The sequence below is a fragment of the Scyliorhinus torazame genome, chromosome 6 (genome assembly GCF_047496885.1).
Source record: "Scyliorhinus torazame isolate Kashiwa2021f chromosome 6, sScyTor2.1, whole genome shotgun sequence".
Lineage (NCBI taxonomy): Eukaryota > Metazoa > Chordata > Chondrichthyes > Carcharhiniformes > Scyliorhinidae > Scyliorhinus > Scyliorhinus torazame.
In genome coordinates this window covers 16,092,851-16,120,804 of record NC_092712.1, presented here as the reverse complement: position 1 = coordinate 16,120,804, position 27,954 = coordinate 16,092,851, and the positions used below count along the sequence as shown (strand labels likewise).

Sequence of the window (27,954 nt, the reverse complement as noted above, 5' to 3'; positions counted from 1 at the left end):
GTCATGGATTTGGAAGGTGCTGGTATGGTAAAGGTTATGGATTTGGAAGGTGCTGGTATGGTAACGGTCATGGATTTGGAAAGTGCTGGTATGGTAAAGGTCATGGATTTGGAAGGTGCTGGTATGGTAAAGGTCATGGATTTGGAAGGTGCTGGTATGGTAAAGGTCATGGATTTGGAAGGTGCTGGTATGGTAACGGTTATGGATTTGGAAGGTGCTGGTATGGTAAAGGTCATGGATTTGGAAGGTGCTGGTATGGTACCGGTCATGGATTTGGAAGGTGCTGGTATGGTAAAGGTCATGGATTTGGAAGGTGCTGGTATGGTAACGGTCATGGATTTGGAAGGTGCTGGTATGGTAAAGATTATGGATTTGGAAGGTGCTGGTATGGTAAAGGTTATGGATTTGGAAGGTGCTGGTATGGTAAAGATTATGGATTTGGAAGGTGCTGGTATGGTAACGGTCATGGATTTGGAAGGTGCTGGTATGGTAAAGATTATGGATTTGGAAGGTGCTGCTATGGTAACGGTCATGGATTTGGAAGGTGCTGGTATGGTAAAGATTATGGATTTGGAAGGTGCTGGTATGGTAAAGGTCATGGATTTGGAAGGTGCTGGTATGGTAAAGGTTATGGATTTGGAAGGTGCTGGTATGGTAAAGGTTATGGATTTGGAAGGTGCTGGTATGGTAATGGTCATGGATTTGGAAAGTGCTGGTATGGTAAAGGTTATGGATTTGGAAAGTGCTGGTATGGTAACGGTCATGGATTTGGAAGGTGCTGGTATGGTAACGGTCATGGATTTGGAAGGTGCTGGTATGGTACCGGTCATGGATTTGGAAGGTGCTGGTATGGCAAAGGTTATGGATTTGGAAGGTGCTGGTATGGTAAAGGTCATGGATTTGGAAGGTGCTGGTATGGTAAAGGTTATGGATTTGGAAGGTGCTGGTATGGTAAAGGTTATGGATTTGGAAGGTGCTGGTATGGTAATGGTCATGGATTTGGAAAGTGCTGGTATGGTAAAGGTCATGGATTTGGAAGGTGCTGGTATGGCAAAGGTCATGGATTTGGAAGGTGCTGGTATGGTAACGGTCATGGATTTGGAAGGTGCTGGTATGGTAAAGGTCATGGATTTGGAAGGTGCTGGTATGGTAAAGGTTATGGATTTGGAAGGTGCTGGTATGGTAAAGGTTATGGATTTGGAAGGTGCTGGTATGGTAATGGTCATGGATTTGGAAAGTGCTGGTATGGTAACGGTCATGGATTTGGAAGGTGCTGGTATGGTACCGGTCATGGATTTGGAAGGTGCTGGTATGGTAAAGGTTATGGATTTGGAAGGTGCTGGTATGGTAAAGGTCATGGATTTGGAAGGTGCTGGTATGGTCAAGGTCATGGATTTGGAAGGTGCTGGTATGGTAAAGGTTATGGATTTGGAAGGTGCTGGTATGGTCAAGGTCATGGATTTGGAAGGTGCTGGTATGGTCAAGGTTATGGATTTGGAAGGTGCTGGTATGGTAACGGTCATGGATTTGGAAGGTGCTGGTATGGTAAAGGTCATGGATTTGGAAGGTGCTGGTATGGTAAAGGTTATGGATTTGGAAGGTGCTGGTATGGTAATGGTCATGGATTTGGAAAGTGCTGGTATGGTAAAGGTTATGGATTTGGAAAGTGCTGGTATGGTAACGGTCATGGATTTGGAAGGTGCTGGTATGGTACCGGTCATGGATTTGGAAGGTGCTGGTATGGTAAAGGTTATGGATTTGGAAGGTGCTGGTATGGTAAAGGTCATGGATTTGGAAGGTGCTGGTATGGTAAAGGTCATGGATTTGGAAGGTGCTGGTATGGTCAAGGTCATGGATTTGGAAGGTGCTGGTATGGTCAAGGTCATGGATTTGGAAGGTGCTGGTATGGTCAAGGTTATGGATTTGGAAGGTGCTGGTATGGTAAAGGTCATGGATTTGGAAGGTGCTGGTATGGTCAAGGTCATGGATTTGGAAGGTGCTGGTATGGTAAAGGTTATGGATTTGGAAGGTGCTGGTATGGTAAAGGTCATGGATTTGGAAGGTGCTGGTATGGTAACGGTCATGGATTTGGAAGGTGCTGGTATGGTAAAGGTCATGGATTTGGAAGGTGCTGGTATGGTAAAGGTTATGGATTTGGAAGGTGCTGGTATGGTCAAGGTCATGGATTTGGAAGGTGCTGTCTAAGGAGCCTTGGTTGGAACTCAAGGACTTCAAGGTAAAAGTTTTCATTTACATTTCTTTGGGTATGATTACAAAATGCCCCATGTAAAGAGCACCCCTTAACAGAACACCCCTGTCTTTTCTATTCAAATTAATCCACGTGATGAGTGTTACCAGCAAACCCAGCATGTATTGCTATCCCTGATTACCATTCTAGCAGAATTCTGATACGTCTAAAGAAGCTTGAGTTAAGAGTCAACCACATTGCTGTGGATCTGATGGAGTCACATAGAGCCAGACCAGGTAGGGACAACAGAATTCCTTCGCTAAAGGACAGTAGTGAACGAGAGGGATTAACAGCAATCTGGTAGTTTTATGGTCACTAATACGGAGACTAACTTTTTATTCCAGATGTATTTAATTGTATATTAATGACAAAGCTTTGACAAAGAGTCATCCAGACTGGAAACGTTCGCTCCCTTCTCTCTCCACAGATGCTGTCAGGCCTGCTGGGATTGTCCAGTACTTTCTGGTTGTGTTGTATTTAATGATCTGCCCAAGGGCAGCTCCTCGGTTCATTTCTCCAAGCTGCTCAAATCTCGCTCTCCTCGTCAGTTGCTCTAAGGAACCTTCCATTTTACCTTCAGTTTGTCTAATATGATCGTTCACTTTCTTCTTCTTGGTCTACATCTCTCCAATCTTTCTTCAATCACCTCCTTCAGCAAGTTCCCATGTCTCAGAATAGGGCCAATCTCACCTTGTGAGAAAGCCTTTTCTTGATGATCTTGATGATTCGTGGGTGGTATAGTGGTATGATTCTGTGACCTTCCATGAACACCGTCCTTTTTTAAAAACTTATTCCAATTAAGGGGCAAGTCAGCGTGGCCAATCCACCTATCCTGCACATCTTTGGGTTGTGGGTGTGAGACCACGCAGACACGGGGAGAATGTGCAAACTCCAGACGGACAGTGACCTGGGACCAGGATGGAACCCGGGTCATCGGCGCCATGAGGCATCAGTGCTAACCACTGTGCCCCCCCCCCCCTCCCGTCCTGGGGTGTTCTCTCTCATGGACAGTGACCCAGGACCGGGATCGAACCCGGGTCCTCGGCGGTGTGGGCAGCAGTGCTAACCACTGTGTCGCTCCCCGTCCTGAGGTGTTCTCTCTCACTGACCTGCAGCCACATCCACATTTCACAACTTGGGAAGTTGCTTTACAAGTTGCTGTACATGAAGACACTCCGAATCACAGTCTTAATAATTCTTTCCTTAAGATCTCTAACTCATTCTAATTCTCAGTAGTTCGGTTTGGTGAATACATTCTTTGCCATTGCTATTCTAGCTCTGATTTCCTCATGGTAGCAACCATCCCCTGACAGGATTCTTCCCGTCTGTTCCAGCAGTTGGCCAGTCTGCTTTCCCACCACTGACTGTCTTGACTTTTAAATTCCCCGGCGACTGTGTGGATTGGGTCTCCTGTCTCCAGATATTAGTCCAGTGGTACGACCGTTATCCTACTGTACCCCTCAATATTTCAAAATAACTCCTTGCTATTGTGCCCTGTTTTATACCTATTGGTTGCAGAAACATTGTTCATTCTTCGGTCAAAAGGTATTTGGAATTCTCTTTCCCAGAAAGCAGCCTGGGACATTAAATATATTCAAGGCAGAGTTGGACAGCTTTCTGATTGACAAGGGATACACGGGTTTTTGGTGGTGGAGGCAGGCAAGGAGAGTTACGGTCACATCAGATCAGGCTCGAGGGTCCTACTCCTGCTCCTATTTCTTATGTTCTTAGGTCTGAGGTTTGTGATATCAATGTGGACCTGCAGTGGAAGGAGACCTGCTGGCCACTTTCTGTGGATAGCCCTGATGCAGAATACCTCCAAGCAGACAGACTACTAGAGGAAGCCAAAGGTCATGGCTATCGGCAAGTTAGCCATCAAATGTAACCATGAACGACCCAAAGGCAGCACACAGATTGGATGTGCCATCGAGCAGAGGAACTCCTTACCTCCTCCTCCGTTAATAAGTACTCAGGTGGGGGATTATAAGACTCCTCGTGTCCTGGGAGCTTCAGCTTTGGTGCAGGGATGTGCATTTTATGCCGACCCAGGATTGCGTTGGGATCTTCCTGTGCCCACAGATCATAGTAGTGTGCCGTGTCATCTCGTGGCTTGCGTGGTTTGATCCAGCCCATTTTGATTGCATTGACAAGTTTTGATACCTGCAGGATGAGCGAGGGTTTAAATATAAAAACACAGTTAAAGCCTCAACGTAACGAGAGCATGGTAAAGACTGAAGCCCAATGGTTTTCCCGAGTCATTAGCTTAGCCCCCCTCTTTTACTCTTGCTTCTAATCAGCTGGGTTCAAATTCTTCAGCTGTAGCCAAGCCGCCATTAAAATGTCTCTAGATAACTGATAAAAGGGGAGTTTTGTTCCCGGAAAAGAACATAGAACAGACAGCGCAGAAGGAGGCCATTTGGCCCATCGAGTTAGCACCGACCCACTTAAGCCCTCACTTCCACCCTATCCCCATAACCCTTTCTAACCTTTTTGGTCACTAAGGGCAATTTATCATGGCCAACCCACCTAACCTGCACGTCGTTGGACTGTGGGAGGAAACCGGAGCACCCGGAGGAAACCCACGCACACACGGGGAGAACGTGCAGACTCCGCACAGACAGTGACCCAGCGGGGAATCGAACCTGGGACCCTGGTGCTGTGAAGTCACAGTGCTATCCACTTGTGCTACCGTGCTGCCAAGAGCAAAGAAGTAATGGGAAGACCCTCCACCATTCAAGATGTGCCAAAGCTAATAAGGGTATTATACAAACTTAGTACAGAACAGAAGGCCATTCAGCCCATTGAGCCTGTGCTGGCTCTTTGATAAAGCAGCTGTGCTTCGTCCCACATCCCCGTTTTGTGTGTGTAACCCTAAACTCCTTACCCTCAAGCAGCGGCCCAACTGCCCGTTAAAAATTATTCCAAGAATCAGCTCATTACCTTTTCAGATCGAGCGTTTCAGAGCCCAGCAACTCAGTCACTGACCTGCGGACTTAAATCCTTTTGCCAATGATTTTGAAGCCCTGGGGCTGGATTCTCCAAAAATGGGGCTATGTCCCCACGCGGCATAAAAACGCTGGCGTTTCATGTTACACTTTCCATATAAAAATGAACAGCGATTCTGCTACCTGCAGAGGGCTGGCAGGGCCCCGGAGTGCTTCTCTCAGCTTTCGCTGCGGAACAGGCCCCCGAACCTCCGGTCGGGAGTCCGCGCATGCATGGACTCGGACCGCCATCGACAATGTAGGCACCTCCGAGATGCCACGCACCCGCGGATCCGAGCTGCCCAAGCGCTGTCCGACCGCCCCCTCCCCGGTGCTCGATCCCTCGCCCCCCCCCCCCACCAGGGCGGCCGCAGACTGGGTCCGCAGCGCCACCCGAGGTTCCCGACCGGCAATACGTGGTTAGAACAATGCCGTCGTGAACACGGCCAGTTTTTCCCGGAAATTCGCTGGGGGGGCTCTGTCAATGGCCCCCCAGACGCGCCGCGTAATCCGCGCAAGAGCGATTCTCCGGGGACCAGAGAATCGCAGGAGCGCCGCTGGCCACGATTGCCACATGAACATCAATTCTCCACCCGTGCGCCAAATGTGATTTTGGCGCGGGGCTGCGGAGAATCCCGCCCCAGGCCTTCAGTTACTGAACCAGTTTCTGAACCACTTCTTGGGTAGCACTTTCAACTTGTGCCAAAAACAGGCATGAAGTGGGCGTGTTGACTGCATCAGCCACCTGATAATAATCCATGCTAAAATTCTTGCAAAAAACTGACTTGCTGGACGATAAACAAATTAGGCACACTCAGAATAAAATCAGCTCTGATGGAAGTGGGCCATCCCCCTCTCTGTGTAAAACACAGATTAGACTGTAGTTATAGAGTGCTGAATACAATTCTGGTCACCACATTATGGGAAAGATGTGATTATATGAGAGATGGGGATTTGGGCAGCACGGTAGCACAGTGGTTAGCACTGTGGCTTCACAGCGCCAGGGTCCCAGGTTCGATTCCCTGTTGGGTCACTGTGCGGAGTCTGCACGTTCTCCCCGTGTGTGCGTGGGTTTCCTCCGGGTGCTCCGGTTTCCTCCCACAGTCCAAAGATGTGCAGGTTTCTTCAGATGGATTGGCCACGCTAAATTGCCCTTAGTGTCCAAAATTGCCGTTAGTGTCCAAAATTGCCCTTAGTGTCCAAAAAGGTTAGGAGGGGTTATTGGGTTAAGGGGATAGGGTGGAAGTGAGGGCTTAAGCGGGTCGGTGCAGACTCGATGGGCTGAATGGCCTCCTTCTGCACTGTATGTTCTATGTTCTCATTAACTGAGGGAATAGTTTACTATCTACTCTTTCAAAGTGTCGCATCTTCTCGAAAGCCTCTACTTGGTCCTCTTAACCTTCCCTGTTCCAAACATTTCCAAGCTCTCCTCATAACTGAATTACCTTCTACCTGCAATGTCCTGGTATTGGGTTAATAATCAAGGGCTGGATTTTCTGTCCCGCCGCACCGGATTTCTGGTTCAGTGCGCCGGCGGAATTCTCCGTTTCGCCGGCTGGTCAATGGGGTTTCCCATTGTGGGGCAGCCCCACGACGCCGGGAAACCCGGTCTGCCTGCCAGCAAAACGGAGCATCCCGACGGCAGAGAATCCAGCCCCAGGGCTCTCAAATTCAAAGCCCAACACTGGAAAAGTGTAAAAGTGAATTCATTAAATTTATTGAATAATTTGTGAGCTGGTATCAGAAAACGGCCCGAAGGTACTAAACCCCTGAACGGTTTTACTGGTGTCCATCAGGGAAAGGAAATTCCCTCTCTCCCAATCCAGCCTGCATCCCACTCCCAGGCTATGGGACTAATTTTTAATGCCCTTGGAGCAAATAGCAATGGGCAATTACTGCAGACCCGTCAAGTGTTCCCCATATCCTGAGGATAAGCAAAATAGAAAGCTCGGCAGTGAGTGATTTCCAAAGAGAATTGGAATCCCTCCTGATGGTCCGGTTCACATTTCCATCACTTAAAACAAAAGACTGTTGTTTTACATTGACTGGAAATACAGCCACATGCACCAATGATAAAGAAGCTGTTGCAGATATTATAATAGGACCAGAAGGCACAGTCTCAGAATAAAGGGGGGCCAATTTAAGACTGATATGAAGAGGAATTTCTTCTCTCAGAGGGGTTGTGCGTCTTTCACACTTCTTGCCACAGAGACCTGTGGGGGCCGAGTCCTTGTGTATATTTAAGGCTGAGAGAGATTCTTGATCAGTAGGGGAATCAAGGTGAGCAGGGAAAGGGCAGGAACGTGGACGTGTGGAATGTTGCAATAAGCCATGTTCCTATTGAATGACGGAGAAGGCTCGAGGGGCCGAATGGCCTACTCCTGTTCCCATTTCTTATTGTTCGTATGACAAAATGTAGAGATAGGTTATAACATTGTTTCTGCATTACTGCAATTAGATTTGTACAGCGCACAATTTACAGTATAGCCCCTGTCTGAGGTGGCTGATTTGCGCACAATCGGAGCTATAGTAAAGATGTGAAGTGGTCAATTCACACAAGCTGCAGGGTTAGGTGAATTTAGAGAGGACTCAGGCTGAGTTTGGTTTAGCCCAGGACACTTTGTCTGCTTTGTCCAATGTTACCTGTAGCCTTGCTCGAATTCCTTTGAGGGGATAGGGGGAGAGGGGAGAGGAAGAATGATTCAATATCCATGGCCTGGCTCAGGAACAATCTCAAGGTCTTACCTTCTCCTTCTCAATGAGCGATGGAATGAAGCTGCGCTTGTGAGCTGGATGGTTGGTCACGGGGTGAATCATCGTCTCATGGGTAAAGAAATCAATGGAAGGCTAAACAAGGAGAAGGAAGGAAGGAAGGGTGTTAATATCAGAATCTGTACCGCCACACAACCACTGAGACACAGCAAGTCTACGAGTCAGTTCCACATAACACCTGTATGCAACTCTGGCCTGAGGAAACCGATCACTTCCTCGAAAAATGGACAAACGCAGACTGAAATCCAATGTGTCAGAACCAGAAGGGAATGGGAGTGTGGTTTGAGGAGATTGGGTGGGATATTAAATGGGTGCGGGGAGTGAATGGGAGAGTGGGATTAGACTGGTGGGATATTAAAGGGTGCGGGGAGTGAGGGGGAGAGTGGGATTAGACTGGTGGGATATTAAAGGGTGCGGGGAGTGAGGGGGAGAGTGGGATTAGACTGGGTGGGATATTAAAGGGTGCGGGGAGTGAGGGGAGAGTGGGATTAGACTGGGTGGGATATTGAAGGGTGCAGGGAGTGAATGGGAGAGTGGGATTAGACTGGGTGGGATATTAAAGGGTGCGGAGAGTGAGGGGGAGAATGGGATTAGACTGGGTGGGATATTAAAGGGTGCGGGGAGTGAGGGGAGAGTGGGATTAGACTGGGTGGGATATTAAAGGGTGCGGAGAGTGGATGGGAGAGTGGGATTAGACTGGTGGGATATTAAATGGGTGCGGGGAGTGAGGGGGAGAGTGGGATTAGATTGGGTGGGATATTGAAGGGTGCAGGGAGTGAATGGGAGAGTGGTATTAGACTGGGTGGGATATTAAAGGGTGCGGGGAGTGAGGGGGAGAGTGGGATTAGACTGGTGGGATATTAAAGGGTGAGGAGAGTGGGTGGGAGAGTGGGATTAGACTGGGTGGGATATTAAAGGGTGCGGAGAGTGGGTGGGAGAGTGGGATTAGACTGGGTGGGATATTAAAGGGTGCGGGGAGTGAGGGGGAGAGCGGGATTAGACTGGGTGGGATATTAAAGGGTGCGGGGAGTGAGGGGGAGAGTGGGATTAGACTGGGTGGGATATTAAAGGGTGCGGGGAGTGAGGGGAGAGTGGGATTAGACTGGGTGGGATATTGAAGGGTGCAGGGAGTGAATGGGAGAGTGGGATTAGACTGGGTGGGATATTAAAGGGTGCGGGGAGTGAGGGGGAGAGTGGGATTAGACTGGTGGGATATTAAAGGGTGCGGAGAGTGGGTGGGAGAGTGGGATTAGACTGGGTGGGATATTAAAGGGTGCGGAGAGTGGGTGGGAGAGTGGGATTAGACTGGGTGGGATATTAAACCTTAGTTAGGCCACACTTGGAGTATAGTGTTCAATTCTGGTCGCCACACTACCAGAAGGATGTGGAGGCTTTAGAGAGGGTGCAGAAGAGATTTACCAGAATGTTGCCTGGTATGGAGGGCATAAGCTATGAGGAGCGATTGAATAAACTCGGTTTGTTCTCACTGGAACGAAGGAGGTTGAGGGGCGACCTGATAGAGGTATACAAAATTATGAGGGGCATAGACAGAGTGGATAGTCAGAGGCTTTTCCCCAGGGTAGAGGGGTCAATTACTAGGGGGCATAGGTTTAAGGTGAGAGGGGCAAAGTTTAGAGTAGATGTACGAGGCAAGTTTTTTACGCAGAGGGTAGTGGGTGCCTGGAACTCACTACCGGAGGAGGTAGTGGAGGCAGGGACGATAGGGACATTTAAGGGGCATCTTGACAAATATATGAATAGGATGGGAATAGAAGGATACGGACCCAGGAAGTGTAGAAGATTGTAGTTTAGTCGGGCAGTATGGTCGGCGCGGGCTTGGAGGGCCGAAGGGCCTGTTCCTGTGCTGTACATTTCTTTGTTCTTTGTTGTTGTAAAGGGTGCGGGGAGTGAGGGGGAGAGTGGGATTAGACTGGTGGGATATTAAAGGGTGCGGAGAGTGGGTGGGAGAGTGGGATTAGACTGGGTGGGATATTACAGGGAGTGAGGGGGAGAGTGGGATTAGACTGGGTGGGATATTACAGGGAGTGAGGCGGAGAGTGGGATTAGACTGGGTGGGATATTACAGGGAGTGAGGGGGAGAATGGGATTAGACTGGGTGGGATATTAAAGGGTGCGGGGAGTGAGGGGGAGAGTGGGATTAGACTGGGTGGGGTATTAAAGGGTGCGGGGAGTGGATGGGAGAGTGGGATTAGACTGGTGGGATATTAAAGGGTGCGGGGAGTGGATGGGAGAGTGGGATTAGACTGGTGGGATATTAAAGGGTGCGGGGAGTGAGGGGGAGAGTGGGATTAGACTGGGTGGGATATTAAAGGGTGCGGGGAGTGAGGGGAGAGTGGGATTAGACTGGGTGGGATATTGAAGGGTGCAGGGAGTGAATGGGAGAGTGGGATTAGACTGGTGGGATATTAAAGGGTGCGGGGAGTGAGGGGGAGAGTGGGATTAGACTGGGTGGGATATTAAAGGGTGCGGGGAGTGAGGGGGAGAGTGGGATTAGACTGGGTGGGATATTAAAGGGTGCGGGGAGTGAGGGGGAGAGTGGCATTAGACTGGGTGGGATATTAAAGGGTGCGGAGAGTGAGGGGGAGAGTGGGATTAGACTGGGTGGGATATTAAAGGGTGCGGGGAGTGGATGGGAGAGTGGGATTAGACTGGTGGGATATTAAAGGGTGCGGGGAGTGAGGGGAGAGTGGGATTAGACTGGTGGGATATTAAAGGGTGCGGGGAGTGAGGGGGAGAGTGGCATTAGACTGGGTGGGATATTAAATGGGTGCGGGGAGTGAATGGGAGAGTGGGATTAGACTGGTGGGATATTAAAGGGTGCGGGGAGTGAGGGGGAGAGTGGGATTAGACTGGGTGGGATATTAAAGGGTGCGGGGAGTGAGGGGAGAGTGGGATTAGACTGGGTGGGATATTGAAGGGTGCAGGGAGTGAATGGGAGAGTGGGATTAGACTGGTGGGATATTAAAGGGTGCGGGGAGTGGATGGGAGAGTGGGATTAGACTGGTGGGATATTAAAGGGTGCGGGGAGTGAGGGGAGAGTGGGATTAGACTGGGTGGGATATTAAAGGGTGCGGGGAGTGAGGGGGAGAGTGGCATTAGACTGGGTGGGATATTAAAGGGTGCGGAGAGTGGGTGGGAGAGTGGGATTAGACTGGGTGGGATATTAAAGGGTGCGGGGAGTGAGGGGAGAGTGGGATTAGACTGGTTGGGATATTGAAGGGTGCAGGGAGTGAGGGGGGAGTGGGATTAGACTGGGTGGGATACTAAAGGGTGCGGGGAGTGAGGGGCGAGTGGGATTAGACTGGTTGGGATATTAAAGGGTGCGGGGAGTGAGGGGGGAGTGGGATTAGACTGGGTGGGATATTAAAGGGTGCGGAGAGTGGGTGGGAGAGTGGGATTAGACTGGGTGGGATATTAAAGGGTGCGGGGAGTGAGGGGGAGAGTGGGATTAGACTGGGTGGGATATTAAAGGGTGCGGGGAGTGAGGGGGAGAGTGGGATTAGACTGGGTGGGATATTAAAGGGTGCGGGGAGTGAGGGGGAGAGTGGGATTAGACTGGGTGGGATATTAAAGGGTGCGGGGAGTGAGGGGGAGAGTGGGATTAGACTGGTGGGATATTAAAGGGTGCGGAGAGTGGGTGGGAGAGTGGGATTAGACTGGGTGGGATATTACAGGGAGTGAGGGGGAGAGTGGGATTAGACTGGGTGGGATATTAAAGGGTGCGGGGAGTGAGGGGAGAGTGGGATTAGACTGGGTGGGATATTAAAGGGTGCGGGGAGTGGATGGGAGAGTGGGATTAGACTGGTGGGATATTAAAGGGTGCGGGGAGTGGATGGGAGAGTGGGATTAGACTGGTGGGATATTAAAGGGTGCGGAGAGTGGGTGGGAGAGTGGGATTAGACTGGGTGGAATATTACAGGGAGTGAGGGGGAGAGTGGGATTAGACTGGGTGGGATATTACAGGGAGTGAGGCGGAGAGTGGGATTAGACTGGGTGGGATATTACAGGGAGTGAGGGGGAGAATGGGATTAGACTGGGTGGGATATTAAAGGGTGCGGGGAGTGAGGGGGAGAGTGGGATTAGACTGGGTGGGATATTAAAGGGTGCGGGGAGTGGATGGGAGAGTGGGATTAGACTAGTGGGATATTAAAGGGTGCGGGGAGTGGATGGGAGAGTGGGATTAGACTGGTGGGATATTAAAGGGTGCGGGGAGTGAGGGGGAGAGTGGGATTAGACTGGGTGGGATATTAAAGGGTGCGGGGAGTGAGGGGAGAGTGGGATTAGACTGGGTGGGATATTGAAGGGTGCAGGGAGTGAATGGGAGAGTGGGATTAGACTGGTGGGATATTAAAGGGTGCGGGGAGTGAGGGGGAGAGTGGGATTAGACTGGTTGGGATATTAATATCCCAATATTAAACTGGGTGGGATATTAAAAGGTGCGGGGAGTGAGGGGGAGACTGGGATTAGACTGGTTGGGATATTAAAGGGTGCGGGGAGTGAGGGGGAGAGTGGGATTAGACTGGGTGGAGGGAGTGGGTTTATTAATCTGAAGAAATAATTCCCAGCACAGGTTTAATGGATAAAATAGACAGTAATGCTCCAGGATTTTCAAGGAACACAGACTGATCTCTCAATATCATATTCGGCTAATTTAGTCAGGATTGGTTAGAACATAAGAACTAGGAGCAAGACTCGGCCATCTGGCCCCTCGAGCCTGCTCCGCCATTCAATGAGATCAGGGCTGATCTTTTTGTGGACTCAGCTCCACTTACCGCCCACTCACCGTAACCTTTTATTCGTTCACTGCTGAAAAATCTATCTTTGCCTTAAAAACATTTAATGAGGTTGCCTCAACTGCTTCACTTGGCAGGGAATTCCACAGATTCACAACCCTATGGGTGAAGAAGTTCCTCCTAAACTCAGTCCTATATCTGCTTCCCCTTATTTTGAGGCTATGCCCCCTAGTTCTGCTTTCACCCGCCAGTGGAAACAACCTGCCCGCATCTATCCTATCTATTCCCTTCATAATCTTATATGTTTCTATAAGGTCCCCCCTCATTCTTCGAAATTCCAATGAGTATAGTCCCAGTCCCAGGCGGGATAGAGGGGGATATAAAAGGGGAGGCGGAGTTGCGCTACTTGTTCGGGAGAATATCACAGCTGTACTGCGGGAGGACACCTCAGAGGGCAGTGAGGCTATATGTGTAGAGATCAGGAATAAGAAGGGTGCAGTCACAATGTTGGGGGTATACTACAAGCCTCCCAACAGCCAGCGGGAGATAGAGGAGCAGATAGGTAGACAGATTTTGGAAAAGAGTAAAAACAACAGGGTTGTGGTGATGGGAGATTTCAACTTCCCCAATATTGACTGGGACTCACTTAGTGCCAGGGGCTTAGACGGGGCGGAGTTTTTAAGGAGCATCCAGGAGGTCTTCTTAAAACAATATGTAGACAGTCCAACTAGGGAAGGGGTGGTACTGGACCTGGTATTGGGGAATGAGCCCGGCCAGGTGGTAGATGTTTCAGTAGGGGAGCATTTCGGTAACAGTGACCACAATTCAGTAAGTTTTAAAGTACTGGTGGACAAGGATAAGAGTGGTCCGAGGATGAATGTGCTAAATTGCGGGAAGGCTAATTATAACAATATTAGGCGGGAACTGAAGAACATAGATTGGGGGTGGATGTTTGAGGGCAAATCAACATCTGACATGTGGGAGGCTTTCAAGTGGCAGTTGAAAGGAATACAGGACCGGCATGTTCCTGTGAGGAAGAAAGATAAATACGGCAATTTTCGGGAACCTTGGATGACGAGTGATATTGTAGGCCTCGTCAAAAAGAAAAAGGAGGCATTTGTCAGGGCTAAAAGGCTGGGAACAGACGAAGCCTGCGTGGAATATAAGGAAAGTAAGAAGGAACTTAAGCAAGGAGTCAGGAGGGCTAGAAGGGGTCACGAAAAGTCGTTGGCAAATAGGGTTAAGGAAAATCCCAAGGCTTTTTACACTTACATAAAAAGCAAGAGGGTAGCCAGGGAAAGGGTTGTCCCACTGAAGGATAGGCAAGGGAATCTATGTGTGGAGCCAGAGGAAATGGGCGAGGTACTAAATGAATACTTTGCATCAGTATTCACCAAAGAGAAGGAATTGGTAGATGTTGAGTCTGGAGAAGGGTGTGTAGATAGCCTGGGTCACATTGTGATCCAAAAAGACGAGGTGTTGGGTGTCTTGAAAAATATTAAGGTAGATAAGACCCCAGGGCCTGATGGGATCTACCCCAGAATACTGAAGGAGGCTGGAGAGGAAATTGCTGAGGCCTTGACAGAAATCTTTGGATCCTCGCTGTCTTCAGGTGATGTCCCGGAGGACTGGAGAATAGCCAATGTTGTTCCTCTGTTTAAGAAGGGTAGCAAGGATAATCCCGGGAACTACAGGCCGGTGAGCCTTACTTCAGTGGTAGGGAAATTACTGGAGAGAATTCTTCGAGACAGGATCTACTCCCATTTGGAAGCAAATGGACGTATTAGTGAGAGGCAGCACGGTTTTGTGAAGGGGAGGTCGTGTCTCACTAACTTGATAGAGTTTTTCGAGGAGGTCACTAAGATGATTGATGCAGGTAGGGCAGTAGATGTTGTCTACATGGACTTCAGTAAGGCCTTTGACAAGGCCCCTCATGGTAGACTAGTACAAAAGGTGAAGTCACACGGGATCAGCGGTGAGCTGGCAAGGTGGATACAGAACTGGCTAGGCCATAGAAGGCAGAGAGTAGCAATGGAGGGATGTTTTTCTAATTGGAGGGCTGTGACCAATGGTGTTCCACAGGGATCAGTGCTGGGACCTTTGCTCTTTATAGTATATATAAATGATTTGGAGGAAAATGTAACTGGTCTGATTAGTAAGTTTGCAGACGACACAAAGGTTGGTGGAATTGCGGATAGCGATGAGGACTGTCGGAGGATACAGCAGGATTTAGATTGTCTGGAGACTTGGGCGGAGAGATGGTAGATGGAGTTTAATCCGGACAAATGTGAGGTAATGCATTTTGGAAGGTCAAATGCAGGTAGGGAATATACAGTGAATTGTAGAACCCTCAAGAGTATTGAAAGTCAAAGAGATCTAGGAGTACAGGTCCACAGGTCATTGAAAGGGGCAACACAGGTGGAGAAGGTAGTCAAGAAGGCATACGGCATGCTTGCCTTCATTGGCCGGGGCATTGAGTATAAGAATTGGCAAGTCATGTTGCAGCTGTATAGAACCTTAGTTATGCCACACTTGGAGTATTGTGTTCAATTCTGGTCGCCATACTACCAGAAGGATGTGGAGGCTTTAGAGAGGGTGCAGAAGAGATTTACCAGAATGTTGCCTGGTATGGAGGGCATTAGCTATGAGGAGCGGTTGAATAAACTCGGTTTGTTTTCACTGGAACGAAGGAGGTTGAGGGGAGACCTGATAGAGGTATACAAAATTATGAGGGGCATAGACAGAGTGGATAGTCAGAGGCTTTTCCCCAGGGTAGAGGGGTCAATTACTAGGGGGCATAGGTTTAAGGTGAGAGGGGCAAGGTTTAGAGTAGATGTACGAGGCAAGTTTTTTACGCAGAGGGTAGTGGGTGCCTGGAACTCGCTACCGGAGGAGGTAGTGGAAGCAGGGACGATAGGGACATTTAAGGGGCATCTTGACAAATATATGAATAGGATGGGAATAGAAGGATACGGACCCAGGAAGTGTAGAAGATTGTAGTTTAGTCGGGCAGCATGGTCGGCACGGGCTTGGAGGGCCGAAGGGCCTGTTCCTGTGCTGTACATATCTTTGTTCTTTTGTTCTTTGTTCTTTGTTCTCCTCAATGTCTCCTCATAAACTAATCTTCTCAATCCAGAATCAACCTCCAGCACCAGTACGTCCTTTCTCCAGTAAGGAGACCAAAACTGAGCACAGTACTCCAGGTGTGGCCTCACTAGCTCCCTGTACAGCTGCAACATAACCTCCCTGCTTTTAAACTCCATCCCTCTAGCAACGAAGGACAAAACTCCATTTGCCTTCTTAATTACCTGCTGCACCTGGCAGACTAACATTTTTGCGATTCATGCACAAGGACACCCAGGTCCCTCTGCACAGCAGATGCTGCAATTTTTTACCATTTAAATAATAATCCATTTTGCTGTTATTCCTACCAAAATGGATGACCTCACATTTATTAACATTGAACTCCATCTGCCAGACCCTTTCCCACTCACTTAAACTACCTATATCCCTCTGCAGACTTTGTGTCCTCTGCACAATTGGCTCTACCACTCATCTTAGTGTCATCTGCCAACTTTGACACAATACACTTGGTCCCCAACTCCAGATCATCTATGTAAATTGTTAGAATACAGGCCCAACACTCTGCACTGAAGAGCTCAAACTCAGGCCAGACTGATGGGATTACATCATTTCTCTCCGAGCTGCAAAGTTTTAGGACAGTTTGGGCTGAATCCAATCGGGCACAAAGTCAAGCACAGAGCTGGCCAATTGTTGAAGTGAGGTTGCCCACTTCATTCGGGTATTAAGTTGTCCAGTGTAAAAGTGTCGGGAAAGAGTGGGCAACACGGTAGCACAGTGGTTAGCACTGTGGCTTCACAGCGCCAGGGTCCCAGGTTCGATTCCGGCTTGGGTCACTGTCTGTGCGGAGTCTGCACGCTCTCCCCAGGTCTGTGTGGATTTCCTCCGGGAGCTCCGGTTTCATCCCACAGTCCAAAGATGTGCAGGTTAGGTGGATTGGCCATGATAAATTGCCCGTAGTGTTCAAAAAGGTTAGGAGGGGTTATTGGGTTACAGGGATAGGGTGGACTTGTGGGCTTAATGTGGGTCGGTGCAGACTCGATGGGCCGAATGGCCTCCTTCTACACTGTATGTTCTATGATTCCTAGCCTGTGTTATTCCGAATCGAGGGTTTTTAATGCAAACACTGGCTACAAAGTGATGGGGAATTAGGAGGAGTTGCGGGGGGGTGGGGCACCAGCGTCGTTTACTCCAATAAACATCAGGGGGAAAATTCCTTTCAAAGGTCACCTGCCTCAAGACAATTAGTCCGTCCCTAAGGGCCAATGGTTAGACAGATTTCACCAACTCCAGGCCAACCTAAGAGTGTTTATGAAAGAACAGACAGCATTCATTGGGATGAAGTATGTTCAGAGGAATTCAATGTAAATTCTTTGAGTGGAAATTTTGAACGACAGCCCAAGTTAGGAAACTATTTTTTAAAAATCCTTTGAGTAACCCTTTGCACTCAACATATCCTCGGAGGGTTTCAACCAGTGTAAAAGCGATTGCTCCAGAGGGAAGTAACCTGTCTGCAGCCAGGTATTATACCACAGGGTGGTCGTGGGTGAGTGTAGAGGGAGGGAGGGTGGTCGCAGGTGTGTGCGAGAGGGAGGGTGGTCGCGGGTGTGTGAGAGCGGGAGGGAGGGTGGTCGCGGGTGTGTGAGAGAGGGAGGGAGGGTGGTCGCGTGTGTGTGAGAGGGAGGGGGTGGTCGCGGGTGTGTGAGAGAGGGAGGGAGGATGGTCGTGGGTGTGTGTGAGAGGGAGGGAGGGTGGTCGCGGGTGTGTGAGAGAGGGAGGGAGGGTGGTCGCGGGTGTGTGTAGAGGGAGGGAGGGTGGTCGCGGGTGTGTGTAGAGGGAGGGAGGGTGGTCGTGGGTGTGTGCGAGAGGGAGGGAGGGTGGTCGCGGGTGTGTGCGAGAGGGAGGGAGGGTGGTCGTGGGTGTGTGCGAGAGGGAGGGAGGGTGGTCGTGGGTGTGTGTAGAGGGAGGGAGGGTGGTCGTGGGTGTGTGAGAGAGGGAGGGTGGTCGTGGGTGTGTGTAGAGGGAGGGAGGGTGGTCGTGGGTGTGTCGAGGGAGGGAGGGTGGTCGTGGGTGTGTGCGAGAGGGAGGGAGGGTGGTCGCGGGTGTGTGTAGAGGGAGGGAGGGTGGTCGCGGGTGTGTGAGAGAGGGAGGGAGGGTGGTCGCGGGTGTGTGTAGAGGGAGGGAGGGTGGTCGCGGGTGTGTGTAGAGGGACGGAGGGTGGTCGCGGGTGTGTGAGAGCGGGAGGGTGGTCATGGGTGTGTGTAGAGGGAGGGAGGGTGGTCGCGGGTGTGTGTAGAGGGAGGGAGGGTGGTCGCGGGTGTGTCGAGGGAGGGAGGGTGGTCGTGGGTGTGTGTAGAGGGAGGGTGGTCGCGGGTGTGTGCGAGAGGGAGGGAGGGTGGTCGTGGGTGTGTGAGAACGGGAGGGCGGGTGGTCGTGGGTGTGTGTTGAGGGAGGGAGGGTGGTCGCGGGTGTGTGCGAGAGGGAGGGAGGGTGGTCGTGGGTGTGCGAGAGGGAGGGAGGGTGGTCGCGGGTGTGTGTAGAGGGAGGGAGGGTGGTCGCGGGTGTGAGTAGAGGGAGGGAGGGTGGTCGCGGGTGTGTGAGAGAGGGAGGGTGGTCGTGGGTGTGTGTAGAGGGAGGGAGGGTGGTCGCGGGTGTGTGTAGAGGGAGGGAGGGTGGTCGCGGGTGTGAGTAGAGGGAGGGAGGGTGGTCGCGGGTGTGTGAGAGAGGGAGGGTGGTCGCGGGTGTGTGTAGAGGGAGGGAGGGTGGTCGCGGGTTTGTCGAGGGAGGGAGGGTGGTCGCGGGTGTGTGTAGAGGGAGGGAGGGTGGTCGCGGGTGTGTGCGAGAGGGAGGGAGGGTGGTCGTGGGTGTGTCGAGGGAGGGAGGGTGGTCGCGGGTGTGTGTAGAGGGAGGGAGGGTGGTCGCGGGTGTGTGAGAGAGGGAGGGAGGGTGGTCGTGGGTGTGTGTAGAGGGAGGGAGGGTGGTCGCGGGTGGGTGTAGAGGGAGGGAGGGTGGTCGCGGGTGTGTGTAGAGGGAGGGAGGGTGGTCGCGGGTGTGTGTAGAGGGAGGGAGGGTGGTCGTGGGTGTGTCGAGGGAGGGAGGGTGGTCGCGGGTGTGTGTAGAGGGAGGGAGGGTGGTCGCGGGTGTGTGAGAGAGGGAGGGAGGGTGGTCGTGGGTGTGTGTAGAGGGAGGGAGGGTGGTCGCGGGTGGGTGTAGAGGGAGGGAGGGTGGTCGCGGGTGTGTGTAGAGGGAGGGAGGGTGGTCGCGGGTGTGTGCTTGAGGGAGGGAGGGTGTTCGTGGGTGGGTGTAGAGGGAGGGAGGGTGGTCGCGGGTGTGTGTAGAGGGAGGGAGGGTGGTCGCGGGTGTGTGCGAGAGGGATGGAGGGTGGTCGTGGGTGTGTGTAGAGGGAAGGAGGGTGTTCGTGGGTGGGTGTAGAGGGAGGGAGGGTGGTCGCAGGTGTGTGTAGAGGGAGGGAGGGTGGTCGCGGGTGTGTGTAGAGGGAGGGAGGGTGGTCGTGGGTGTGTGAGAGAGGGAGGGAGGGTGGTCGTGGGTGTGTGAGAGAGGGAGGGAGGGTGGTCGTGGGTGTGTGAGAGAGGGAGGGTGTTCGCGGGTGTGTGTAGAGGGAGGGAGGGTGGTCGTGGGTGTGTGAGAGAGGGAGGGAGGGTGGTCGTGGGTGTGTGAGAGAGGGTGGGTGGTCGCGGGTGTGTGTAGAGGGAGGGAGGGTGGTCGTGGGTGTGTGTAGAGGGAGGGAGGGTGGTCGCGGGTTTGTCGAGGGAGGGAGGGTGGTCGTGGGTGTGTGTAGAGGGAGGGAGGGTGGTCGCGGGTGTGTGTAGAGGGAGGGAGGGTGGTCGTGGGTGTGTGTAGAGGGAGGGAGGGCGGTCGCGGGTGTGTGTAGAGGGAGGGAGGGCTGTCGTGGGTGTGTGTAGAGGGAGGGAGGGTGGTCGTGGGTGTGTGTAGAGGGAGGGAGGGTGGTCGCGGGTGTGTGTAGAGGGAGGGAGGGTGGTCGTGGGTGTGTGTAGAGGGAGGGAGGGTGGTCGCGGGTGTGTGTAGAGGGAGGGAGGGTGTTCGTGGGTGGGTGTAGAGGGAGGTAGGGTGGTCGCGGGTGTGTGTAGAGGGAGGGAGGGTGGTCGTGGGTGTGTGTAGAGGGAGGGAGGGTGGTCGCGGGTGTGTCGAGGGAGGGAGGGAGGGTGGTCGCGGGTGTGTGTCGAGGGAGGGAGGGTGGTCGTGGGTGTGTGAGAGAGGGAGGGAGGGTGGTCGTGGGTGTGTGAGAGAGGGAGGGAGGGTGGTCGTGGGTGTGTGAGAGAGGGAGGGTGTTCGCGGGTGTGTGTAGAGGGAGGGAGGGTGGTCGTGGGTGTGTGCGAGAGGGAGGGAGGGTGGTCGCGGGTGTGTCGAGGGAGGGAGGGTGGTCGTGGGTGTGTGAGAGAGGGAGGGAGGGTGGTCGTGGGTGTGTGAGAGAGGGAGGGTGTTCGCGGGTGTGTGTAGAGGGAGGGAGGGTGGTCGTGGGTGTGTGCGAGAGGGAGGGAGGGTGGTCGCGGGTGTGTGTAGAGGGAGGGAGGGTGGTCGCGGGTGTGTGTAGAGGGAGGGAGGGTGGTCGCGGGTGGGTGTAGAGGGAGGGAGGGTGGTCGCGGGTGTGTGTAGAGGGAGGGAGGGTGGTCGCGGGTGTGTGTAGAGGGAGGGAGGGTGGTCGTGGGTGTGTCGAGGGAGGGAGGGTGGTCGCGGGTGTGTGTAGAGGGAGGGAGGGTGGTCGCGGGTGTGTGAGAGAGGGAGGGAGGGTGGTCGTGGGTGTGTGTAGAGGGAGGGAGGGTGGTCGCGGGTGGGTGTAGAGGGAGGGAGGGTGGTCGCGGGTGTGTGTAGAGGGAGGGAGGGTGGTCGCGGGTGTGTGCTTGAGGGAGGGAGGGTGTTCGTGGGTGGGTGTAGAGGGAGGGAGGGTGGTCGCGGGTGTGTGTAGAGGGAGGGAGGGTGGTCGCGGGTGTGTGCGAGAGGGATGGAGGGTGGTCGTGGGTGTGTGTAGAGGGAAGGAGGGTGTTCGTGGGTGGGTGTAGAGGGAGGGAGGGTGGTCGCAGGTGTGTGTAGAGGGAGGGAGGGTGGTCGCGGGTGTGTGTAGAGGGAGGGAGGGTGGTCGTGGGTGTGTGAGAGAGGGAGGGAGGGTGGTCGTGGGTGTGTGAGAGAGGGAGGGAGGGTGGTCGTGGGTGTGTGAGAGAGGGAGGGTGTTCGCGGGTGTGTGTAGAGGGAGGGAGGGTGGTCGTAGGTGTGTGAGAGAGGGAGGGAGGGTGGTCGTGGGTGTGTGAGAGAGGGTGGGTGGTCGCGGGTGTGTGTAGAGGGAGGGAGGGTGGTCGTGGGTGTGTGTAGAGGGAGGGAGGGTGGTCGCGGGTTTGTCGAGGGAGGGAGGGTGGTCGTGGGTGTGTGTAGAGGGAGGGAGGGTGGTCGCGGGTGTGTGTAGAGGGAGGGAGGGTGGTCGTGGGTGTGTGTAGAGGGAGGGAGGGCGGTCGCGGGTGTGTGTAGAGGGAGGGAGGGCTGTCGTGGGTGTGTGTAGAGGGAGGGAGGGTGGTCGTGGGTGTGTGTAGAGGGAGGGAGGGTGGTCGCGGGTGTGTGTAGAGGGAGGGAGGGTGGTCGTGGGTGTGTGTAGAGGGAGGGAGGGTGGTCGCGGGTGTGTGTAGAGGGAGGGAGGGTGTTCGTGGGTGGGTGTAGAGGGAGGTAGGGTGGTCGCGGGTGTGTGTAGAGGGAGGGAGGGTGGTCGTGGGTGTGTGTAGAGGGAGGGAGGGTGGTCGCGGGTGTGTCGAGGGAGGGAGGGAGGCTGGTCGCGGGTGTGTGTCGAGGGAGGGAGGGTGGTCGTGGGTGTGTGAGAGAGGGAGGGAGGGTGGTCGTGGGTGTGTGAGAGAGGGAGGGTGTTCGCGGGTGTGTGTAGAGGGAGGGAGGGTGGTCGTGGGTGTGTGCGAGAGGGAGGGAGGGTGGTCGCGGGTGTGTCGAGGGAGGGAGGGTGGTCGTGGGTGTGTGAGAGAGGGAGGGAGGGTGGTCGTGGGTGTGTGAGAGAGGGAGGGTGTTCGCGGGTGTGTGTAGAGGGAGGGAGGGTGGTCGTGGGTGTGTGCGAGAGGGAGGGAGGGTGGTCGCGGGTGTGTGTAGAGGGAGGGAGGGTGGTCGCGGGTGTGTGTAGAGGGAGGGAGGGTGGTCGCGGGTGTGTGTAGAGGGAGGGAGGGTGTTCGTGGGTGTGTGTAGAGGGAGGGAGGGTGTACGTGGGTGGGTGTAGAGGGAGGTAGGGTGGTCGCGGGTGTGTGTAGAGGGAGGGAGGGTGGTCGTGGGTGTGTGTAGAGGGAGGGAGGGTGGTCGCGGGTGTGTCGAGGGAGGGAGGGAGGGTGGTCGCGGGTGTGTAGAGGGAGGGAGGGTGGTCGCGGGTGTGTGAGAGAGGGAGGGAGGGTGGTCGTGGGTGTGTGAGAGAGGGAGGGTGTTCGCGGGTGTGTGTAGAGGGAGGGAGGGTGGTCGTGGGTGTGTGCGAGAGGGAGGGAGGGTGGTCGTGGGTGTGTGCGAGAGGGAGGGAGGGTGGTCGCGGGTGTGTGTAGAGGGAGGGAGGGTGGTCGCGGGTGTGTGTAGAGGGAGGGAGGGTGGTCGTGGGTGTGTGAGAGAGGGAGGGTGGTCGCGGGTGTGTGTAGAGGGAGGGAGGGTGGTCGTGGGTGGGTGTAGAGGGAGGGAGGGTGGTCGCGGGTGTGTGTAGAGGGAGGGAGGGTGGTCGCGGGTGTGTGTAGAGGGAGGGAGGATGGTCGCGGGTGGGTCGAGGGAGGGAGGGTGGTCGTGGGTGTGTGCGAGAGGGAGGGAGGGTGGTCGTGGGTGTGTGCGAGAGGGAGGGAGGGTGGTCGCGGGTGTGTGAGAGCGGGAGGGAGCGTGGTCGCGGGTGTGTGTATAGGGAGGGAGGGTGGTCGTGGGTGTGTGTAGAGGGAGGGAGGGTGGTCGTGGGTGTGTGTAGAGGGAGGGAGGGTGTTCGTGGGTGTGTGCGAGAGGGAGGGAGGGTGGTCGCGGGTGTGTGTAGAGGGAGGGAGGGTGGTCGCGGGTGTGTGTAGAGGGAGGGAGGGTGGTCGTGGGTGTGTGCGAGAGGGAGGGAGGGTGGTCGCGGGTGTGTGAGAGAGGGAGGGTGGTCGTGGGTGTGTGTAGAGGGAGGGAGGGTGGTCACGGGTGTGTGCTTGAGGGAGGGAGGGTGGTCGTGGGTGTGTGCGAGAGGGAGGGAGGGTGGTCGTGGGTGTGTGTAGAGGGAGGGAGGGTGGTCGCGGGTGTGTGAGAGCGGGAGGGAGGGTGGTCGCGGGTGTGTGTAGAGGGAGGGAGGGTGGTCGTGGGTGTGTGTAGAGGGAGGGAGGGTGGTCGTGGGTGTGTGTAGAGGGAGGGAGGGTGTTCGTGGGTGTGTGCGAGAGGGAGGGAGGGTGGTCGTGGGTGTGTGCGAGAGGGAGGGAGGGTGGTCGCGGGTGTGTGTAGAGGGAGGGAGGGTGGTCGCGGGTGTGTGTAGAGGGAGGGAGGGTGGTCGTGGGTGTGTGCGAGAGGGAGGGAGGGTGGTCGCGGGTGTGTGAGAGAGGGAGGGTGGTCGTGGGTGTGTGTAGAGGGAGGGAGGGTGGTCACGGGTGTGTGCTTGAGGGAGGGAGGGTGGTCGTGGGTGTGTGCGAGAGGGAGGGAGGGTGGTCGTGGGTGTGTGTAGAGGGAGGGAGGGTGGTCACGGGTGTGTGAGAGCGGGAGGGAGGGTGGTCGCGGGTGTGTGTCGAGGGAGGGAGGGTGGTCGTGGGTGTGTGCGAGAGGGAGGGAGGGTGGTCGTGGGTGTGTGTCGAGGGAGGGAGGGTGGTCGTGGGTGTGTGCGAGAGGGAGGGAGGGTGGTCGTGGGTGTGTGCGAGAGGGAGGGAGGGTGGTCGTGGGTGTGTGCGAGAGGGAGGGAGGATGGTCGTGGGTGTGTGTAGAGGGAGGGAGGATGGTCGCGGGTGTGTCGAGGGAGGGAGGGTGGTCGCGGGTGTGTGTAGAGGGAGGGAGGGTGGTCGCGGGTGTGCGAGAGGGAGGGAGGGTGGTCACGGGTGTGCGAGAGGGAGGGAGGGTGGTCGCGGGTGTGTGAGAGGGAGGGAGGGTGATCGCGGGTGTGTGAGAGCGGGAGGGAGGGTTGTCGCGGGTGTGCGAGAGGGAGGGAGGGTGGTCGCGGGTGTGTGTAGAGGGAGGGAGGGTGGTCGCGGGTGTGTGTAGAGGGAGGGAGGGTGGTCGCGGGTGTGTGAGAGAGGGAGGGAGGGTGGTCGCGGGTGTGTGCGAGAGGGAGGGAGGGTGGTCGCGGGTGTGTGCGAGAGGGAGGGAGGGTGGTCGTGGGTGTGTGTAGAGGGAGGGAGGATGGTCGCGGGTGTGTCGAGGGAGGGAGGGTGGTCGTGGGTGTGTGCGAGAGGGAGGGAGGGTGGTCGTGGGTGTGTGTAGAGGGAGGGAGGGTGGTCGCGGGTGTGTGAGAGCGGGAGGGAGGGTGGTCGTGGGTGCGTGCGAGAGGGAGGGAGGGTGGTCGTGGGTGTGTGTAGATGGAGGGAGGGTGGTCTTGGGTGTGTGTAGAGGGAGGGAGGATGGTCGCGGGTGGGTCGAGGGAGGGAGGGTGGTCGTGGGTGTGTGCGAGAGGGAGGGAGGGTGGTCGTGGGTGTGTGTAGAGGGAGGGAGGGTGGTCGTGGGTGTGTGTAGAGGGAGGAAGGATGGTCGCGGGTGTGTCGAGGGAGGGAGGGTGGTCGTGGGTGTGTGTAGAGGGAGGGAGGATGGTCGCGGGTGGGTCGAGGGAGGGAGGGTGGTCGTGGGTGTGTGCGAGAGGGAGGGAGGGTGGTCGTGGGTGTGTGCGAGAGGGAGGGAGGGTGGTCGCGGGTGTGTGAGAGCGGGAGGGAGGGTGGTCGCGGGTGTGTGTAGAGGGAGGGAGGGTGGTCGTGGGTGTGTGTAGAGGGAGGGAGGGTGGTCGTGGGTGTGTGTACAGGGAGGGAGGGTGTTCGTGGGTGTGTGCGAGAGGGAGGGAGGGTGGTCGTGGGTGTGTGTAGAGGGCGGGAGGGTGGTCGTGGGTGTGTGCGAGAGGGAGGGAGGGTGGTCGCGGGTGTGTGTAGAGGGAGGGAGGGTGGTCGCGGGTGTGTGTAGAGGGAGGGAGGGTGGTCGTGGGTGTGTGCGAGAGGGAGGGAGGGTGGTCGCGGGTGTGTGAGAGAGGGAGGGTGGTCGTGGGTGTGTGTAGAGGGAGGGAGGGTGGTCACGGGTGTGTGCTTGAGGGAGGGAGGGTGGTCGTGGGTGTGTGCGAGAGGGAGGGAGGGTGGTCGTGGGTGTGTGTAGAGGGAGGGAGGGTGGTCGCGGGTGTGTGAGAGCGGGAGGGAGGGTGGTCGCGGGTGTGTGTAGAGGGAGGGAGGGTGGTCGTGGGTGTGTGTAGAGGGAGGGAGGGTGGTCGTGGGTGTGTGTAGAGGGAGGGAGGGTGTTCGTGGGTGTGTGCGAGAGGGAGGGAGGGTGGTCGTGGGTGTGTGTAGAGGGCGGGAGGGTGGTCGTGGGTGTGTGCGAGAGGGAGGGAGGGTGGTCGCGGGTGTGTGTAGAGGGAGGGAGGGTGGTCGCGGGTGTGTGTAGAGGGAGGGAGGGTGGTCGTGGGTGTGTGCGAGAGGGAGGGAGGGTGGTCGCGGGTGTGTGAGAGAGGGAGGGTGGTCGTGGGTGTGTGTAGAGGGAGGGAGGGTGGTCACGGGTGTGTGCTTGAGGGAGGGAGGGTGGTCGTGGGTGTGTGCGAGAGGGAGGGAGGGTGGTCGTGGGTGTGTGTAGAGGGAGGGAGGGTGGTCACGGGTGTGTGAGAGCGGGAGGGAGGGTGGTCGCGGGTGTGTGTCGAGGGAGGGAGGGTGGTCGTGGGTGTGTGCGAGAGGGAGGGAGGGTGGTCGTGGGTGTGTGTCGAGGGAGGGAGGGTGGTCGTGGGTGTGTGCGAGAGGGAGGGAGGGTGGTCGTGGGTGTGTGCGAGAGGGAGGGAGGGTGGTCGTGGGTGTGTGTAGAGGGAGGGAGGGTGGTCGTGGGTGTGTGTAGAGGGAGGGAGGGTGGTCGTGGGTGTGTGCGAGAGGGAGGGAGGATGGTCGTGGGTGTGTGTAGAGGGAGGGAGGATGGTCGCGGGTGTGTCGAGGGAGGGAGGGTGGTCGCGGGTGTGTGTAGAGGGAGGGAGAGTGGTCGCGGGTGTGCGAGAGGGAGGGAGGGTGGTCACGGGTGTGCGAGAGGGAGGGAGGGTGGTCGCGGGTGTGTGAGAGGGAGGGAGGGTGGTCGCGGGTGTGTGAGAGCGGGAGGGAGGGTGGTCGCGGGTGTGCGAGAGGGAGGGAGGGTGGTCGCGGGTGTGTGTAGAGGGAGGGAGGGTGGTCGCGGGTGTGTGTAGAGGGAGGGAGGGTGGTCGCGGGTGTGTGAGAGAGGGAGGGAGGGTGGTCGCGGGTGTGTGCGAGAGGGAGGGAGGATGGTCGTGGGTGTGTGTAGAGGGAGGGAGGGTGGTCACGGGTGTGTGCTTGAGGGAGGGAGGGTGGTCGTGGGTGTGTGCGAGAGGGAGGGAGGGTGGTCGTGGGTGTGTGAGAGAAGGTGGGAGGGATGGTCGATGTGTGAGAGAGGGAGGGAGGGTGGTCGCGGGTGGGTGAGAGAGGGAGGGAGGGTGGTCGCGGGTGTGTGAGAGAAGGTGGGAGGGATGGTCGATGTGTGAGAGAGGGAGGGAGGGTGGTCGCGGGTGTGTGAGAGAAGGTGGGAGGGATGATCGATGTGTGAGAGAGGGAGGGAGGGTGGTCGCGGGTGTGCAAGAGGGAGGGGGGTGGTCGTGGGTGTGTGCGAGAGGGAGGGAGGGTGGTCGTGGATGTGTGCGAGAGGGAGGGTGGTCACGGGTGTGTGAGAGCGGGGGGGAGGGTGGTCGTGGGTGTGCAAGAGGGAGGGAGGGTGGTCGTGGGTGTGTGCGAGAGGGAGGGAGGGTGGTCGTGGGTGTGTGAGAGCAGGGAGGGAGGGAGGCTGGTCGCGTGTGTGCGAGAGAGGGTGGTTGTGGGTGTGTGAGAGAGGGAGGGAGGGTGGTCACGGGTGAGAGCGCGCGGGGGGGCGGGTGGTCGCGGGTGTGAGAAAGCGGGGGGAGCGTGGTCGTGGGTGTGTGCGAGAGGGAGGGAGGGTGGTTGTGGGTGTGAGAAAGCGGGGAGGGTGGGCGTGGGCGAGAGGGAGGGTGGTCGTGGGTGTGAGAAAGCGGGGGGAGTGTGGTCGCGGGTGTGTGAGAGCGGGAGGGAGGGTGGGCGTGGGCGAGAGGGAGGGTGGTCGTGGGTGAGAGAGAGCGGGGGAGGGTGGGCGAGAGGGAGGGTGGTCGTGGGTGTGTGCGAGAGGGAGGGAGGGTGGTCGCGGGTGTGTGTAGAGGGAGGGAGGGTGGTCGCGGGTGTGTGTAGAGGGAGGGAGGGTGGTCGCGGGTGTGAGAGAGCGGGGGAGGGTGGGCGTGGGCGCGGGGGAGGGTGGGCGTGGGCGAGAGGGAGGGTGGTCGTGGGTGTGTGCGAGAGGGAGGGAGGGTGGTCGCGGGTGTGAGAAAGCGGGGGGGGGGGGGGGGAGAGCGTGGTCGCGTGTGCGCGCGCGCCACTCTCCTGTCTTCTCCCATAACCCCTGATCCCCCTGTTAATCAAGCCATTCTACCACTTCTCACCAAGTTGGCTAGACGGCTGGTTTGTGATGCAGACAGAGGCCAGCAGTGTGGGTTCAATTCCCGGACCGGCTGAGATTATTCATGAACCCCGCCTTCTCAACCTTGCCCCTCGCCTGAGGCGTGGTGATCCTCAGGTTAAATCACCACCAGTCAGCCCTCCCCCTCAAAGGGGAAAGCAGCCTATAGTCCTCTGGGACTATGGAGACTTTAGCTTACCTCGAACAAGTCATGTATTTATCCAATTCCCTTTAGAAAATGTTAATTGAAATTGCCTCCACTGCCTTTTCAGGCAGCACCTTCCAGATCACAATAACTCATCCCGGAGAAAACCATCTCTTCTCACCACCCCTCTTTGCCATGATCTTCTATAAATGCCCTCTCGTTATTGCTCCTCCCGTATCTGAAATAAATTTCTACTCATTCAGTCTGTCAAAGTATTCAAAGTAAGAAGTCTTACAACACCAGGTTAAAGTTCCAACAGGGTTGTTTCGATGTCACTAG

The 27,954-nt window shown here is 55.6% G+C and overlaps 1 protein-coding gene across 2 annotated transcripts in view; it reads right to left on the bottom strand.

Annotated features, from left to right (window-relative positions):
* bop1 (BOP1 ribosomal biogenesis factor) overlaps positions 1-27,954 on the bottom strand; it is a 256,999-nt gene that overhangs the window by 45,866 nt on the left and 183,179 nt on the right. For both annotated transcript variants that reach the window (XM_072507966.1, XM_072507965.1), the window contains exons 6-7: positions 7,978-8,079; positions 4,196-4,408 (exon numbers count right to left, since the gene is read on the bottom strand). In XM_072507966.1, the coding sequence (XP_072364067.1) occupies positions 4,196-4,408; positions 7,978-8,079 (315 nt within the window). The remainder of the gene's footprint in view (positions 1-4,195; positions 4,409-7,977; positions 8,080-27,954) is intronic.